Source organism: Rhineura floridana, chromosome 1, assembly GCF_030035675.1.
Source record: "Rhineura floridana isolate rRhiFlo1 chromosome 1, rRhiFlo1.hap2, whole genome shotgun sequence".
NCBI lineage: Eukaryota > Metazoa > Chordata > Lepidosauria > Squamata > Rhineuridae > Rhineura > Rhineura floridana.
Genome location: NC_084480.1, coordinates 94501597 through 94515336, shown reverse-complemented (window position 1 = coordinate 94515336; position 13740 = coordinate 94501597). Strand labels below are relative to the sequence as shown.

General features: G+C 39.9%; 1 protein-coding gene across 4 annotated transcripts in view; it reads right to left on the bottom strand.

Annotated features, from left to right (window-relative positions):
- Positions 1 to 13740, bottom strand: part of PTCH1 (patched 1) — a 138931-nt gene that overhangs the window by 66108 nt on the left and 59083 nt on the right. For all 4 annotated transcript variants that reach the window (XM_061626467.1, XM_061626474.1, XM_061626477.1 and 1 more), the window contains 6 exons: positions 12329 to 12527; positions 8233 to 8354; positions 6517 to 6664; positions 4776 to 4907; positions 3821 to 3976; positions 2635 to 2733 (listed from right to left, as the gene is read on the bottom strand). In XM_061626467.1, coding sequence (XP_061482451.1) covers positions 2635 to 2733; positions 3821 to 3976; positions 4776 to 4907; positions 6517 to 6664; positions 8233 to 8354; positions 12329 to 12527 — 856 coding nt within the window. The remainder of the gene's footprint in view (positions 1 to 2634; positions 2734 to 3820; positions 3977 to 4775; positions 4908 to 6516; positions 6665 to 8232; positions 8355 to 12328; positions 12528 to 13740) is intronic.

The window sequence follows — 13740 nt, the reverse complement described above, 5'->3', positions numbered from 1 at the left end:
GACTCTAGAAGGATTAAACTGACCTCAGAATGCAAAATTCAAGTAAAGTATAAGTCCATTATGGTATCTGTGTTTTTACTTAAATATTTTTTATACATAAATAATCATACACTAACCCAGCCTTTCCCAACCAGTGTGCCTCCAGATGTTGTTGGACCACAACTCCCATCTTTCCTGACCATTGGCAATGCTGGCTGAGGCTGATGGGAGTTGTGGTCCAACAACATCTGGAGGCACACTGGTTGGGAAAGGCTGCACTAACCTGACCCAGTTTGCATGTAACACCAAGCTAAACCACCAGTTAGCATGAACAAACAAACATGTGGGTTCCTGGAGTGATACTGAGGCTGAAGTGCTGCTACTGCCATGCTACCCAGGACAGAAGCCATAGTTTGGCTTAGTGTCACATCTGGTCCAGGCTCATGCATTGTCTTACTCCAGGCAAACCATGAGTTGTGACCAAGGATTTGTTCTTGGTTTACTGTTCATGGTTTGTCTGGGGCAGAAAAACCATAAGCCCAGATGGGAATGTAACATTAAGTCACAGCACAGCTTAGCCCTGGGTAGCACAGGAGCAGGGGAAGAACACTGTGGCTATAATCTTCACTCCAGAAGCCTGCACATTTGCTTGTTTGAGCTAAGCCATGTTTTGGCTTAATGTTACATATGAATTGAGAGCCAGTGTAGTGTAGTGGTTAAGGTGCTAGACTACAACCTGACAGACCAGGGTTCGAATCCCCACACAGCCATGAAGCTCACTGGGTGACCTTGGGCCAGTCAGTGCCTCTCAGCCTCAGAGGAAGGCAATGGTAAACCACCTCTGAATACTGCTTAACATGAAAACGCTATTCATAGGGTCGCCATAAGTCTGAATTGACTTGAAGACAGTCCATATCCATATATACATATGAATTGGGCTATATCAAATTACATATGAATTGGGCTATGTCTGCCTTGGGCTCCTACTGGGAGTTAGGGCGGGATATAAATAAACAAACAAACAAACAAACAAACAAATAAATAAATAAACAAATAAATAAATAAATAAAGTTTCTGTATCATTAAATAAGCACTAAGAATGGTGTCAACGAGCACTCTTGTCAATCCAGTGGGGAAGGGACTTGGGTAAACAAGAAGGAGAAGGAGCTGGGCAGAGGTGGACCAAGGTCCACAAACAGAAAGTCGCACAAGTCCAGAACTAAGGAAAAGAAACCAAATTAAGTTATAACGCTTATAATATCTAGGAGTGTGCATGTTTACAGTCATGCTTAGCTCCAAATGAAGGTATCTGGAGACCAACAAGCTGAAGCCCATCTGCAGCTCACTTGCTCATAGCCACTATAGCTCCTAAAGCAGGGGAGACACTTGGGGCACTGGGGAAATGAACTGTCAGCAGAAAGAAACATCCATTTTTGTATCCATTCTTCTGAATGCTCCTGACCTGTGTGAAGAAAGTGACTTTCTCTGGGCAGTCAAATGTGACTTGTCCCACATAACCCTATTCCCTGGCGTTCAAGTCTGAAAACGTCTTCATCTTCCCCGGAACCAGGAAGAAATGCAAGTATCTCAACTGCAGAATACTTTACATTGGACTTTTCAGCAGCAAAGCACTTCTCCAGTATGTCCCTGCCCTCTCGAAAAAAAACAAAAAAAACCCAGCCCTCCACATCTGGGATAGGACTAGTATCCACAGCTTGCTCCCTGGACTGAGCAAAACATTCACTGGGATCTGACAGGAAGGCACGTGGACAGTACGGAGTCAGCAACACTGCTAGTGCCTCGATTATCTAATTATTCTTAGTAACATTTTGTTATAGTATTATAACTAACAACTCAGGGTGTTGAAGGAATGATGTCTGCATAAGCTACTAAGCCCTATTCCTACATATGTAATTGTTAAAAATTGTTTTTAATACTGAATTTTAAACTGCTGTAACCTGCAGTAGTAGTAGTTGTGTTTTTTAATTATTATTATTATTATAACAACAACAACAACAATCCATAGCATCCAGAGGGTACCTCACTGGCTATTTCTGGGGCGGACGGATAAAGAGGGTCCCCATCTCAGATCCCATAAATGTGTATGTTTAACATTTATTAAAAATTGCCAAGTGTTTACTCTAATGGTTAACATTTTCTCCCTTCTTCAAAAACATTTAATGTGAAAATGATGGGAATAGAAACTGTATATTAGCATGCTGATATTGCCATCCACTCCTAGCACAATACTTCTCAGAAGTTTTACTAAACTCTTAACTGAGGTTTGCTTCTGTTCACTATCTTTCGATTCTAATTCCTCTTTAATTCTTTTGTGTTTTATTATACCTATCAGTCCCACTCCTGACAACTATGCAATCAAGTGACAAGTGATTTGGTTTTACTCATTACAAACATTTGCAAATGTGGTTATATACCTGTGAATCTGTGATGGCAAAACTCTACACAGCTGTTTGCTACTGTGGGGAATATGAAAAGAGATTTAAATGTTTTCTTGTCACCAAAATTTCTGATCTTCAAAATCAGGACAAAAACTGAAGAGGACATAATTAATCCTGGTCACCTGGATTATGAATCATATATACATCTCTAGCTCCAAGATACTGATTTGCATTGTCCCAATCTGTTTGCTTTTACCTCAAATGGAATTCTCTTGTTCTGCCCAGTTTCACTAAATGCATGTGCCAAAAGGAAGACATCGTCCACACCAACTCCTAAAGCAAGAAAGGGTAAAACCTGCACAACAAAGAAACAAGAACCAAACACAGTTATAGAAGGCTTATGACTTACCTCAACATTAGCTAGCTAATAAAGATACTATTGTATATCTGTACACCGGGATTTCTGTTTGTACCTAATCTTTGCTATGTGCCTGTTACAGAAGGCCCTGCCCTTTTTGCACATAAAAGTGAATAGTTGATAACAATTTTGGTTTCACTGAAAATGTGGAACAGATTTAATGTTTCTGTTTTAGACTCTTTATCTGACTGTGCAATGACAACTTGGTTGTAACATATCCTTCTCTCCATTTATTGTCATGTAACTCTGTAAGGTAGAGTTCCAGCTTGTTCAGGCAATACTTTCGGTCTGAACTGACAGTGGAACAAAGCATTAGTCATGCACACTATCCCCAGAGCCCCTCAATACTGGGGTAAGAAGATCATTTGACCTAATTTTAGGCACTATGTAAATAAAATATAACAACTAGGAGTAAACTGGGGGTTATCATGTTCATTCGAAAATTGGTTCTCCGTGACCCAGTGTTATTTTAATGAAGTTCCTCCCTATTTATTGATATCTTCTACCTGTGATGGGAGAGCAAAGTTATCAAAGGCCCTCTGAAATACTGCTTGTTCAAGGACAGCCTAAGGGATGAGCAAAGATTTGAGCCCAGCTGTCCAATATCCAAATGTAATATGCGCTCTTTTCTTTGTAGTGTCTGTTATTAGAAAGCTTGGACAATAACTGGTTGCTTTCAAAATCCGAAAGTAAGTTATAGGGCCCCTTTTATCTTGTTGGATGCTTCTACCTATGTGTATCCATGCTGAAATGGCAGTTCTGCTACTTGTGTGAAATGTAAATAAAAATCCCATAGGAACTCATGCCCCATTCAGATCTATGGGCTGAAAAAACACAGGTAATAGCATTCTCTCAATTCAAACATATCAATGTTTATTGTTTGGCATGCTAACACGGATACAATTGCAGTACTAAACCCCAACCTTCAGAGCTCTTTACATCCCAGGGCCGCCATATGATTTTTTCTGACAAATTAGTTGGCCAATTTTTTAATGTAATGGTTGTTGAATTCTTCTTTGAATACCTGAGTTGTGGCAGCATTAAAGGAAATCCCAATCAATGAGCATAGCCCCAATCCTGCAGCTACTGAGAGAGCAACCAACAAGACTCCTGCCAGCCCCACAGCACCCTGGGACTTAGCACAGTCCCACCGCAGCATGGTTAAACAGGCGTAGGCAAGCTGCAAACAGAACAAATGTTTTTTTAAAAAAATCAGACAGAGCAGGACACAGTTTAACATTTCCCTTTTCTAGCCAAACGTTGCCTCTACAAAATACAACTTTACAGGACATAGATATTGTAAGGCACAGCTTTGCACTGAGCCAGAGCAAAGGTTCCTCTTCTCCAATAGTCAGATAAGTCTGAGGCAGATGTTTTTTTAGTTGTTACCAGAACATTTTTCAGGCCACATTCCTTCCTTGGCAATCTTCTGGGGGCCACATGCCAGTGAAGGGCATGACTAGAGACTAAAGTAGGTGTGACCAGAGGGGAAAGTGGATGGAGAGACAACTGTGACTCCTATCTTTATACAGTAGGCTACGTTCCAGCCACACAAAAACCAGAGGTTTACACACACACACACACTCTTCTATCCATCCAGGCAAACCAGAGACATCATCAGCATTCAAGGACACAGTCCAAATAAATAAAAGCACTCACTGCACAAGGAAGGGCCAGTTCATTCTGGAGAGAGAGGGCATGCCTAGGGAAAATTCAGAGGGCTGGATAGAGAGGCCTGAGGTTCCCCACAATCTTGTTTTAAACAAAAACCACAGAGATCAAATCTGTGGTCCATCCCTGCCATGTTTGCTGTCCCTCTAATGAACCACAGACCCTCCTCAAATATGTTACACAGATTAACAGATTGCCCAAAATGTAGATTTTTAAAATGGCTACATGAATGGTTTGTATGACGGGTTACTATAAAATAACTCACAAGTACATTGCGAAGAATAAAAGTAACATTCTACCCATTTTACCATTAATAGATAGCCACTGGCAACTCGGATAACACTGACGTCAGAAAATGATTTTAGGATGTCTTCCAGAGTAGTTGTAGTAAACGAAAGCACCTTCTGTGTAGAGTTTTGTGCCACACTTTGATGAACGATCTGTGAGAAGAAGATTGGAAATGTGATCACACAAAGGAGGACAATACGATGAAATCCTGCAGGGGATGTCGCTTAAAACAAGCTTTTATTTGTGTGTGTTTGTGTGCTTGTGTGTGTCACTGCAGAGAACATGTCATTGATTCTTTGTTACATAATTGCCATACTTGGTAGAGAGGCACAGCAGGCTGCTTCAGATCAAATAAGAATCTGTGCCTCAGAGGAAAGGAAAATGGCAATTTATTTAAAATAGTGAAACTGAAGAAGGTTCATGCTTACTCTCCCCTGCTTCCCTCCCCCTTCCATTTTTGCTCTCTCAGTCCAAAACTCTACAACTGATTTGTTGTTATATCAGTTGTGCCTCTAATCTAAAACAACAAATTCTTAAGAGCAATCCTTTCTTTCTTCATTGGCTGGACACTTTAGGGAGGTCACAAGCAGCTCAGCAGAGGTCAATGCCTGGGAAACAAAGGCCAGATAATGTCACATGACCTCACCAATGGGACTGCAGCTGTGAACAGATTCTATGGCTGGCTAATGTTTTCCAGACACCTTTGCTGGATAATCACACTGACCAAGTGATTTTAAAGCCAGCCTAGCTCTTTAAGCTATGGCAGTTCACTGTCAAATCAGCAAATCAGAACAATGTACCGGGTTTTAAAATCCATGAGTTAAAGCAAAAAGTGTATGTCAACTTTAGTGTTACCAGGGCTCGCAAAGTAAATCTAGATTGAAAGAAGAAAGGCAACTTTAAAAAAAATTTCTGCTCTAGATAAGATTATTTTAGAGAACACACCTATCCCACCAATCAGTTCTACTGTAAGGGGTTTCATTGAAGATATGCTACAGACCAGGGCTGAGGAACCTGTGACCATTCAGATGTTGTTCAGGTTCCATCTTGGGATGAGGAGGCCGGGTCCTATGATGAGGCCCAGGCCAGGCTGTCTGCCCCTGGAGCAAGTTTGCCCTCTGACATTGAGGCTGAATGGGTCCCAAGCCCATGGGAGAGGCGTTGCCTCAAACACCAGCTGGAGACCTGGCCTATCTGGAGGAGTGCCCGACTACAAGTCTAGACTCCTTGGGAGTAAAGGACTGGCTGCAGTTGGTTAATGGGAGACAGCTGAGATTTGGGGTGTGGTTTTAGCTGCTTCAGCATAAAAAAAAACAGTGCTAGGCTGGAAGAGCTCCTAGAATAATGTCCATACACCAGCTCTGTATCTGACCTGGCTATTGATTACCTGTTAACTTCAGGCCTGATCTCTGACTACTCTGGACTTACCTTGCCCTTGACCTGAGTTGCCCAGGGACTGCTTGGCTCCTGACCTGGGACTGCTCTGACCTCGCTTCTTGCCTGACCCCTTTGTTACCCTGGACTCCTCTGGGACTCTGCCTTTTGAATGGCCCTGGATACTGCCTTGATTTTGCCCTCAACTGTGTTACTGCTGGGAAGTCTCCTGCCTCCCGAGGAGCCTGGTGAGAACAGGACATTCGAGTCCAATAACATTTGGAGAGTAGCAGCTTTCCCATCCCTGCTAGACGATGGACATTAGCATATAGTAATATTCACTAAAAACAAACAATAAATGGTTCACTAGGTAAGTTTCTATTTTACCTCAACATACATCCTCTGCCAGGCTTCCAGAATTGCAGCTGCTTTATCCTCATTCCAGTTGATGTGTGAAACATAGTCATACCCCTTGAAGTGCTCATACATTTGTTTAGGAGTCATTAACTGAAACATGGTTTGTAAAGCCTGTGCACTGCAAGAGGGAGAGAGGTGAGCATCAAGACAGAGATAAGGGCATAAAACAAATCTTTTAAAAGAAGCTATTTTCAATGCATAGTGTCCCAAAATGAGTGCCTAAAAGGATCATTGGTTAGCAAGGTTGGGAAGTACTTCTGGTTCAAACCCTGGACAACTGCTCCTATTTAGAGATGATAACCTTAGGCTAGATGGATCAATGGTATAACTAAGCAAAAGGCATCTTTGTATGTTAACATGCTTCACTGCATATCTGGGGTTTTTTTTGGTTCTGTAGTGTTTTGTTTTATTTTGACTGTAAAACACCTTGAATATTGGTTAGAAAGGTGAGGAATAAATGCTGAAAAATTAAACAAAATAAAATCACAAATTATCTTTATGCTGTTATAGGCACATGCTCAAAGTGAAATTTTAACAAATCCTCTGCAAAATAGGATCCCACACACTTCATTACTTTACAGAGCAATCCAATGCAAGGGAAGCCGGCATTAGTTGTGCAGGAGCAAAAGAAGCTGGCAAAAAGTTCCGCCACATCCAGCTGCCATTCTGGAGCTTCTGGGTTAGCTGAATATTGGCTCAGTGAGGAGCTGCATGCAGGAACCAGAAAGTAAAAGCCTGCTCTTCCAAATACCCTTGGGGTTTTATTATTGTTATTGTTACTGTTGTTATTGTTACGTTAATATAAGATAGCTGTGATATATTGCTTTTAAATATTGTTTGATTTAAAAATATTTTTTACATCGTTCACTGTCTCAAATTCCTTTTGGGGAAAGACATACATTTTACATAAATAAAATAACTTGTACAGATGCACTGGAATTTAGAAATGCTATGAGCTACCTACCAATTTCCCTATGGTCAGAATCACTTTGGCATGCTTGGGGGCTTCCTCTGTTCTTCAGATACTAATCCAGTGACCAGAACTCACTTGCAGGTTACATTTCAGTGAAGACAGAAGCACCTAGCACTATGGAGTGAATGTGTGCTTGGATGGATGGAGATCATCAATGGAACAGAACAGAAGTCTGAGAAATGAACATGCTCCTTGATGGGATCTTTCAGAAAGCCAGTGGCAGTATTTCTTTGCTTCTCCAAAATATGCATGAGACAGCAATTCAATAAAATGTATATGAAACACTAAGCCTCATTGCTTCTTGGAGTGGAAAGTGAGCAAAAATGTTACTGCTTAAAGGTGAGCTACACATTGATAGAAATCTTGTAGCCTACCAAGTTGGCCATCTCTGCCCCTATTGAACCAGAGCTGAAGCAGTAACTCTAGATGAGTTACATCCAAAGTAGAAGCTCATTTTATAGAAAGCATATGTAAGTGGTACAAATTGTTAAAACATTAAGAATACTATGGAGCCAGACAGACGATTTGAGAAAGCAATTAAATGTTTGTGGAAATGTTCGGGGAAAAGCTTTCCTGTGTCAGGACTTACCATATCCAACCCAATTCACCACCACCCCCATCCACAGGAGACAAACATTTTCAAAACAGCTCTTTTAAAAATGAAACAGAGGGTACAAAAAACAAGAATGTATTGTCAGGTTAGGAGTGCTTACCTGACAAGTTTCCCAGTACCATTTTTAACTGTGCCACCAACAATCAGCTCTTCCTGCCAATGCATGTATTTTTTTGATAACCCGTAGCATCCACCACTTAAAACAAGGGCCACGTCAAGAGGCTAAAATATAGAACAAGAGGTGTTATACAACCATGAGCCAATAAGAAAACACAAACAATTAAATTAAACAGGCCCATTGACACGAATTTGGGGGTTCTAGAAAGGCACATTTGCTAGTACACAGAAATCCTGCAGCAAGCTCTGAAGGGGATCAGGTGTGGGGGGGTGCTAAGTAAATCATATGTATAATTTTCAAAATCCGCCTTGGTAGTAGTACCCTGGCTATGGAATACTTTCCCTTCCAAACTTCAGCTGGCTCCTACCTTGTACATTTTTCAGGACCAATTAAAGGCCTTTCAAAAGTAGTATATTCAGATTGAAGGACTGTAATGTTTTATTGATTGTGCTTTTAAACAGCATTTGTTATATTTGTTTATAATGTTTGCTGTGATCACATGTGATGGGGGGGATATAAATCTTATAAATAAAATAAACTGTCAAATCACAACCTGCCCTCCCCGTTTGTTCTAGGACAGATTTTGGTTATTTAGGAACAGACTCTCTTTTCCTACCAAACAGCCTAAGAAGCAACAGAAAACTAACAAGGAAATCCTTTAGAGAAGAAAGTCCTAGGTATCCTTTCCGGCTTGGAAGCCAAATACCCACCCTAAAAGTTCATATATAGATTAACTGAGAAAATCCCAGCTGTAATGTCCCAATTTGTGCAAGTTTTAGATCTTATTATACCCTTTAGAATATAATGCTTTGGAACAAAAAATTGCAATTCCATCCTTAAAAGGAATATGTCTATTATACTGTTTTACACTTTTCCTCGCTATATAACAGTTTAAATATTTCAGCTGAACAAGGACTGTCTTCAAGTCGTTCCCAACTTATGGCGACCCTATGAATAGGGTTTTCATGGTAAGCAGTATTCGGGGGAGGTTACCATTGCCTTCCTCTGAGGCTGAGAGGCAGTGACTGGCCCAACGTCACCCAGTGAGCTTCATGGCTGTGTGGGGATTCGAACCCTGGTCTCCCAGGTCGTAGGCCAAATGCTTATTTTACAGATATGTAACAAAACTGTTGAAGTTTTTCCCCTAGAAATCTATGTATGACTTTCTTAATTTTTTATTTAATTTCTTATAAATAGAAAGGGTAGAAGATAAACTAAATAGATTTCAAGAACTCAAGCATTTTAAACGTGTATGAGGGGAAAAAACATTGCTGGAAAATGTATCACTGCGATTGCTAAAGCAGTCATACAATTTGTTTTGCGGATGCAAGCCTATACCCACTTACCAGGGAGTAAGCCCCATTGAACTCAATGGGACTTACTTCAGAGTAGACATGAATACACTCCCTCTAAAAATATTGCCTTTTAAAATTGTATGAGAAGGAAACAATTATGGAAGGCACTTTATAAGCATATCTGAGTCATTATTAACTTATGTGGAGATGTACTGACAGACAGACTGGGTCTTAGGCTTCTAATAAACATCAAGATTTAATAACTATCTGTTATCAAGCTAAATATAGCTACTGGTGGGAGAAGCACAAAAACACACCTTGAAAACACAGTTGCCATACCATCTGGAATACCCATTCTAATATCCCTTTCAGAATAACACCAAAAATTATCTTTGCCATACAAATGTAAAGCCTGATCCCCCTATTCTTTAATTCACACAAAATTCCTGTTGAATTTTTATAATTAATGGTCAATTGGACTGGATTTGGATTGGCCAACTGACTCAGTGAAGTAGAACAGGTCTTCTAGTGCTTTGAATCCCTAGAAAGATGAACAACAACAGACCTTTGCTCTTTAGTATAAATGTTGTTTATTTGGGTGCAAATGCATCAGTGTGAGCAGCAACTAGGGGCAGCCAACCAAAAAATGTTGCATACTTGGTTTCCCTGGAAGCTTCCATAAAAGGTGGGCAAGATGACCAAACCATCAGAACATTCATCATTTCCCAAGGAACCAAATATAATCATAGTTCTTAATGCTTATATTCATATGCCTAGGGAGTCAAGCAATCTATAAGGTCACATTCCTCTTGTCTTCCATGGAGCATGGACCTCTGATACAGAACTAAATTGCTCCTGTCCCAAGACTGCAGACCAAACAAGATATGGAGGTTGGAAAGCAAGAGAAGGCCTAATTTTGCGTTGAAGCTTAGTGACTACAGTAAAGAAAAATCATTCTACAATTCATGGTGTTCAGTACAGCTTCCAGTATCAGACTCTATGCCTCTATTACTCTAGGTATTCTTTTCCGTTCCCTTCCTTCTGCTGCTCCTGATGCCCCTTTCCTAAAGTACGTGTAGGGATTGGGGTAAATTTCTGGAATGGTGTGCAATGTGGCACAGGTGGCTGCAGTAGGAAAGGGTAGGAATCAATTAAACCTACCCTAGTGCGAGTGAACGTGACTTCTCTTTACACAAGGGGCACTCTAAATCCAAGCTACCAAAGCCATGAAACAAAGTTGGTTCCACAACCAGAATAATTGATGGTAATCAAGTGCAAGGCAATTATTCTTAAACCATACAATGAATGATTGTAAATTTGTTTCTTTCATTAAATAATGAGAAAAGCAAATTCTTCCCTCTGCTTTTCTCTGTTCATACATATACACACACAGAAATTTAAAAATTGCCACTTGTACTGTAAATCAAAAGCATCCTCTATTATACATCATGTTATAGAACCAATTCACATGAACGAAGGAACATGAACAGCAATAACCATTTCATATGGCATCTGCAGTTAGCACTTGATAGACATAGGTGGTGAACTGGCATGGTGGTTTTGCAAATCTAGTCACACTGATATCCTAAAATCCCTTATTCTACAGAAGGGAACAAACAAAACTGGGGACACAGTACTGCATGTCACTAGAAAAAATGGCAAAATCAACTCTGTCAGGAGGCTACTCATATAGAACTGGTCCATTCCTTTCCCAAAATGATGAAGATGGTGATGATTAGAATTTATTACGCACCCCTTACCCAGAGGTCCCAGGGTGGGTTACAACAATTTCAAAACATATAATTAAAACAGTTAAAACAACCTAAACAACATCATGAAAACCAGGGTGGGCCCTAAAAATATCTCTCTCAGGTGTCAAGGACTAGGGTAAACAGGAGCATCTTCAGAATTCACCAAAAGTTGTACAATGAAGGTGCCAGATGCACCTCAGTGGAGAAAAAGTTCCACAGCTTAGGGGATGTCACAGAGAATGCCTTCTCCTGGACCACCACCCCCTGAACTTCCAAGGGTAGTGGAACTACCCAAAGGGCCCCCTCTGCTGCTCGTAACACCTGAGAGGGTCTGTAGGGAAGGAGATGGTCTTTCAGATATTTGGGACCTAAGTCATTCACCTATTATCACCCCCTCTACTTCCGTCATGCCCACATTAGAAAATCTGAAAAGCATAACACATACCCATGTGATGCCTGGAGAAACAAGCAAATGAAGATGGATGGACAACAGAAAATGGTCCACAATCCAAAAACAAATGCGTACAATGGAAATTCCAATATGATTGCCAGATCAAAATGTTGTGGAGCCATGGTCCGGTATACAAAGCTGAAAGAAGTTCTTAAATAAAACTTTCTTTGAACAAGACTGGACAAGATTGTTCTGGCCAGGTGGCTCTGCCAGCCATTTTTACCACTCTCCAAAGAGCTCAAAAGTATCATGCCTGGAACCCATTTTCTCTTTTGTTTATTGTATCTTCATTTGCTTACATGTTTTTGAATCTTCAGGTTCCCTCCCCATCACATTATCAACTTATCTCAGTAATCATGAGGGATAGAAACTTACTCTATTTAAAACAAAAACAATATGAGAACTGTTATTAGCAGATTTCTAACAAGAGCTGTAAGCAACACGTTGCCCACATATACATTTAAAAATTGATTTTCAGGATAGTTAAACTGAAAAATATTGTTGAGAATAACCTTGGGGATTGTAGGGTTCAGTCATTCCACAATTTCCTGAGTTAGCCAACAAAAAATAAACTAACTTACTTTAGTTGAATTTTTGTTGGGTGCTGTGACAGGACAGTCAGGATCTTCAGGATTCAGGCACGGTCGATCCATATACCCATGTCCAACTTCTGCCTTATTTAGCATTTCTTCCCAGGTATCTACTTGCGAGTTTATTTTCTTTAACTCTTCTAAGAATTCTAAGGGGTCAAAGTTGGTCCACTGCAAATGGGGTTTCCCTCTGTAAAAACAAAATAGGAACAGAATGATAAAAAAGGCATCAACAACCTTCACACTGACTCACATTCAGACAATACACATTTCTGCTCCTCTCATCCTTCCTCATAAACATCCAAAGTCCAAACAAACTAGACATAATCCAGCCTAAGTTAATTCTAAACATACTAACATGGAAACAAAGTCCATTAAACTGAACAGAACTTCTGAGTATGCCTGTTTTAAACTGGGCTGCGTGTGATTTCAGTTGTTTATTAGCCCCTGTTTAGAGAAGGCTGTTGAGAAGTTGTATCTTAAGGCTAGGTTTCAGATATTAATTTTCTGTTTGTGTCAATATTCCCACTCAGCTCAAAAAAGTTTGTATGTACAATTGTAATGTCTGAATTGGGAGGTAACAAATATTGCCTAGACACAATTTATAGAATTGCAGGGATTCCTTTTGTAGTTAGCTGGGGAATTATAGACATTGGGGTTGGCCAATATTCTTGAATACCTAACTTATACTTCACATTGACTCCATGTCATATTTGGTACAGCTGTGCAAGTGCCTACTCATAGGGAAGCTCGGAGGGCAGCAACACGAAAAAGGGCTTTTTCAGTGGTGGCCCCCGAATTGTGGAACACCCTCCCAGAGGAGATACGCCTGGCGCCAACGTTACTATCTTTTCGGCGCCAGGTTAAAACTTTTCTCTTCGCCCAGGCATTTTAATTATTTTAATTATTTTAATTATTTTAATTATTTTAAGTATGTTGCATTTATTGGAAGTGTTTTAATTCTTAATATTTCGTATTTTTAAATTGTGTTTTATATTGTATATGTTTATGTATTTCTAATGTTGTTCTTGTTCTTGTGAACCGCCCAGAGAGCTTCGGCTATGGGGCGGTCTATAAGTTTAATGAAATAAATAAATAAATAAACAAACAAACAAATAAATAAATAAACAAATAAATAAATAAATGGACAAGCAATGTAATGTCTCATCTATTTTTAAATTGGATTACTCATATCTTTATTACTTTTTATCTCTTCTTTTTTAAAAAGGAGAAAGTTTCATATCACATTAGGAATTGGTTGTTTTTAAAACATATGCTTCACATATAATCAGTAAGATTCTATTTTTTTTAATACTTCTGAATAGCACTGCATTCCTTCAAACTCTGTCAACTTAGCAATCAACTGACAAATGCCTTAGCACTAGCTGCCGCCACCATCATAA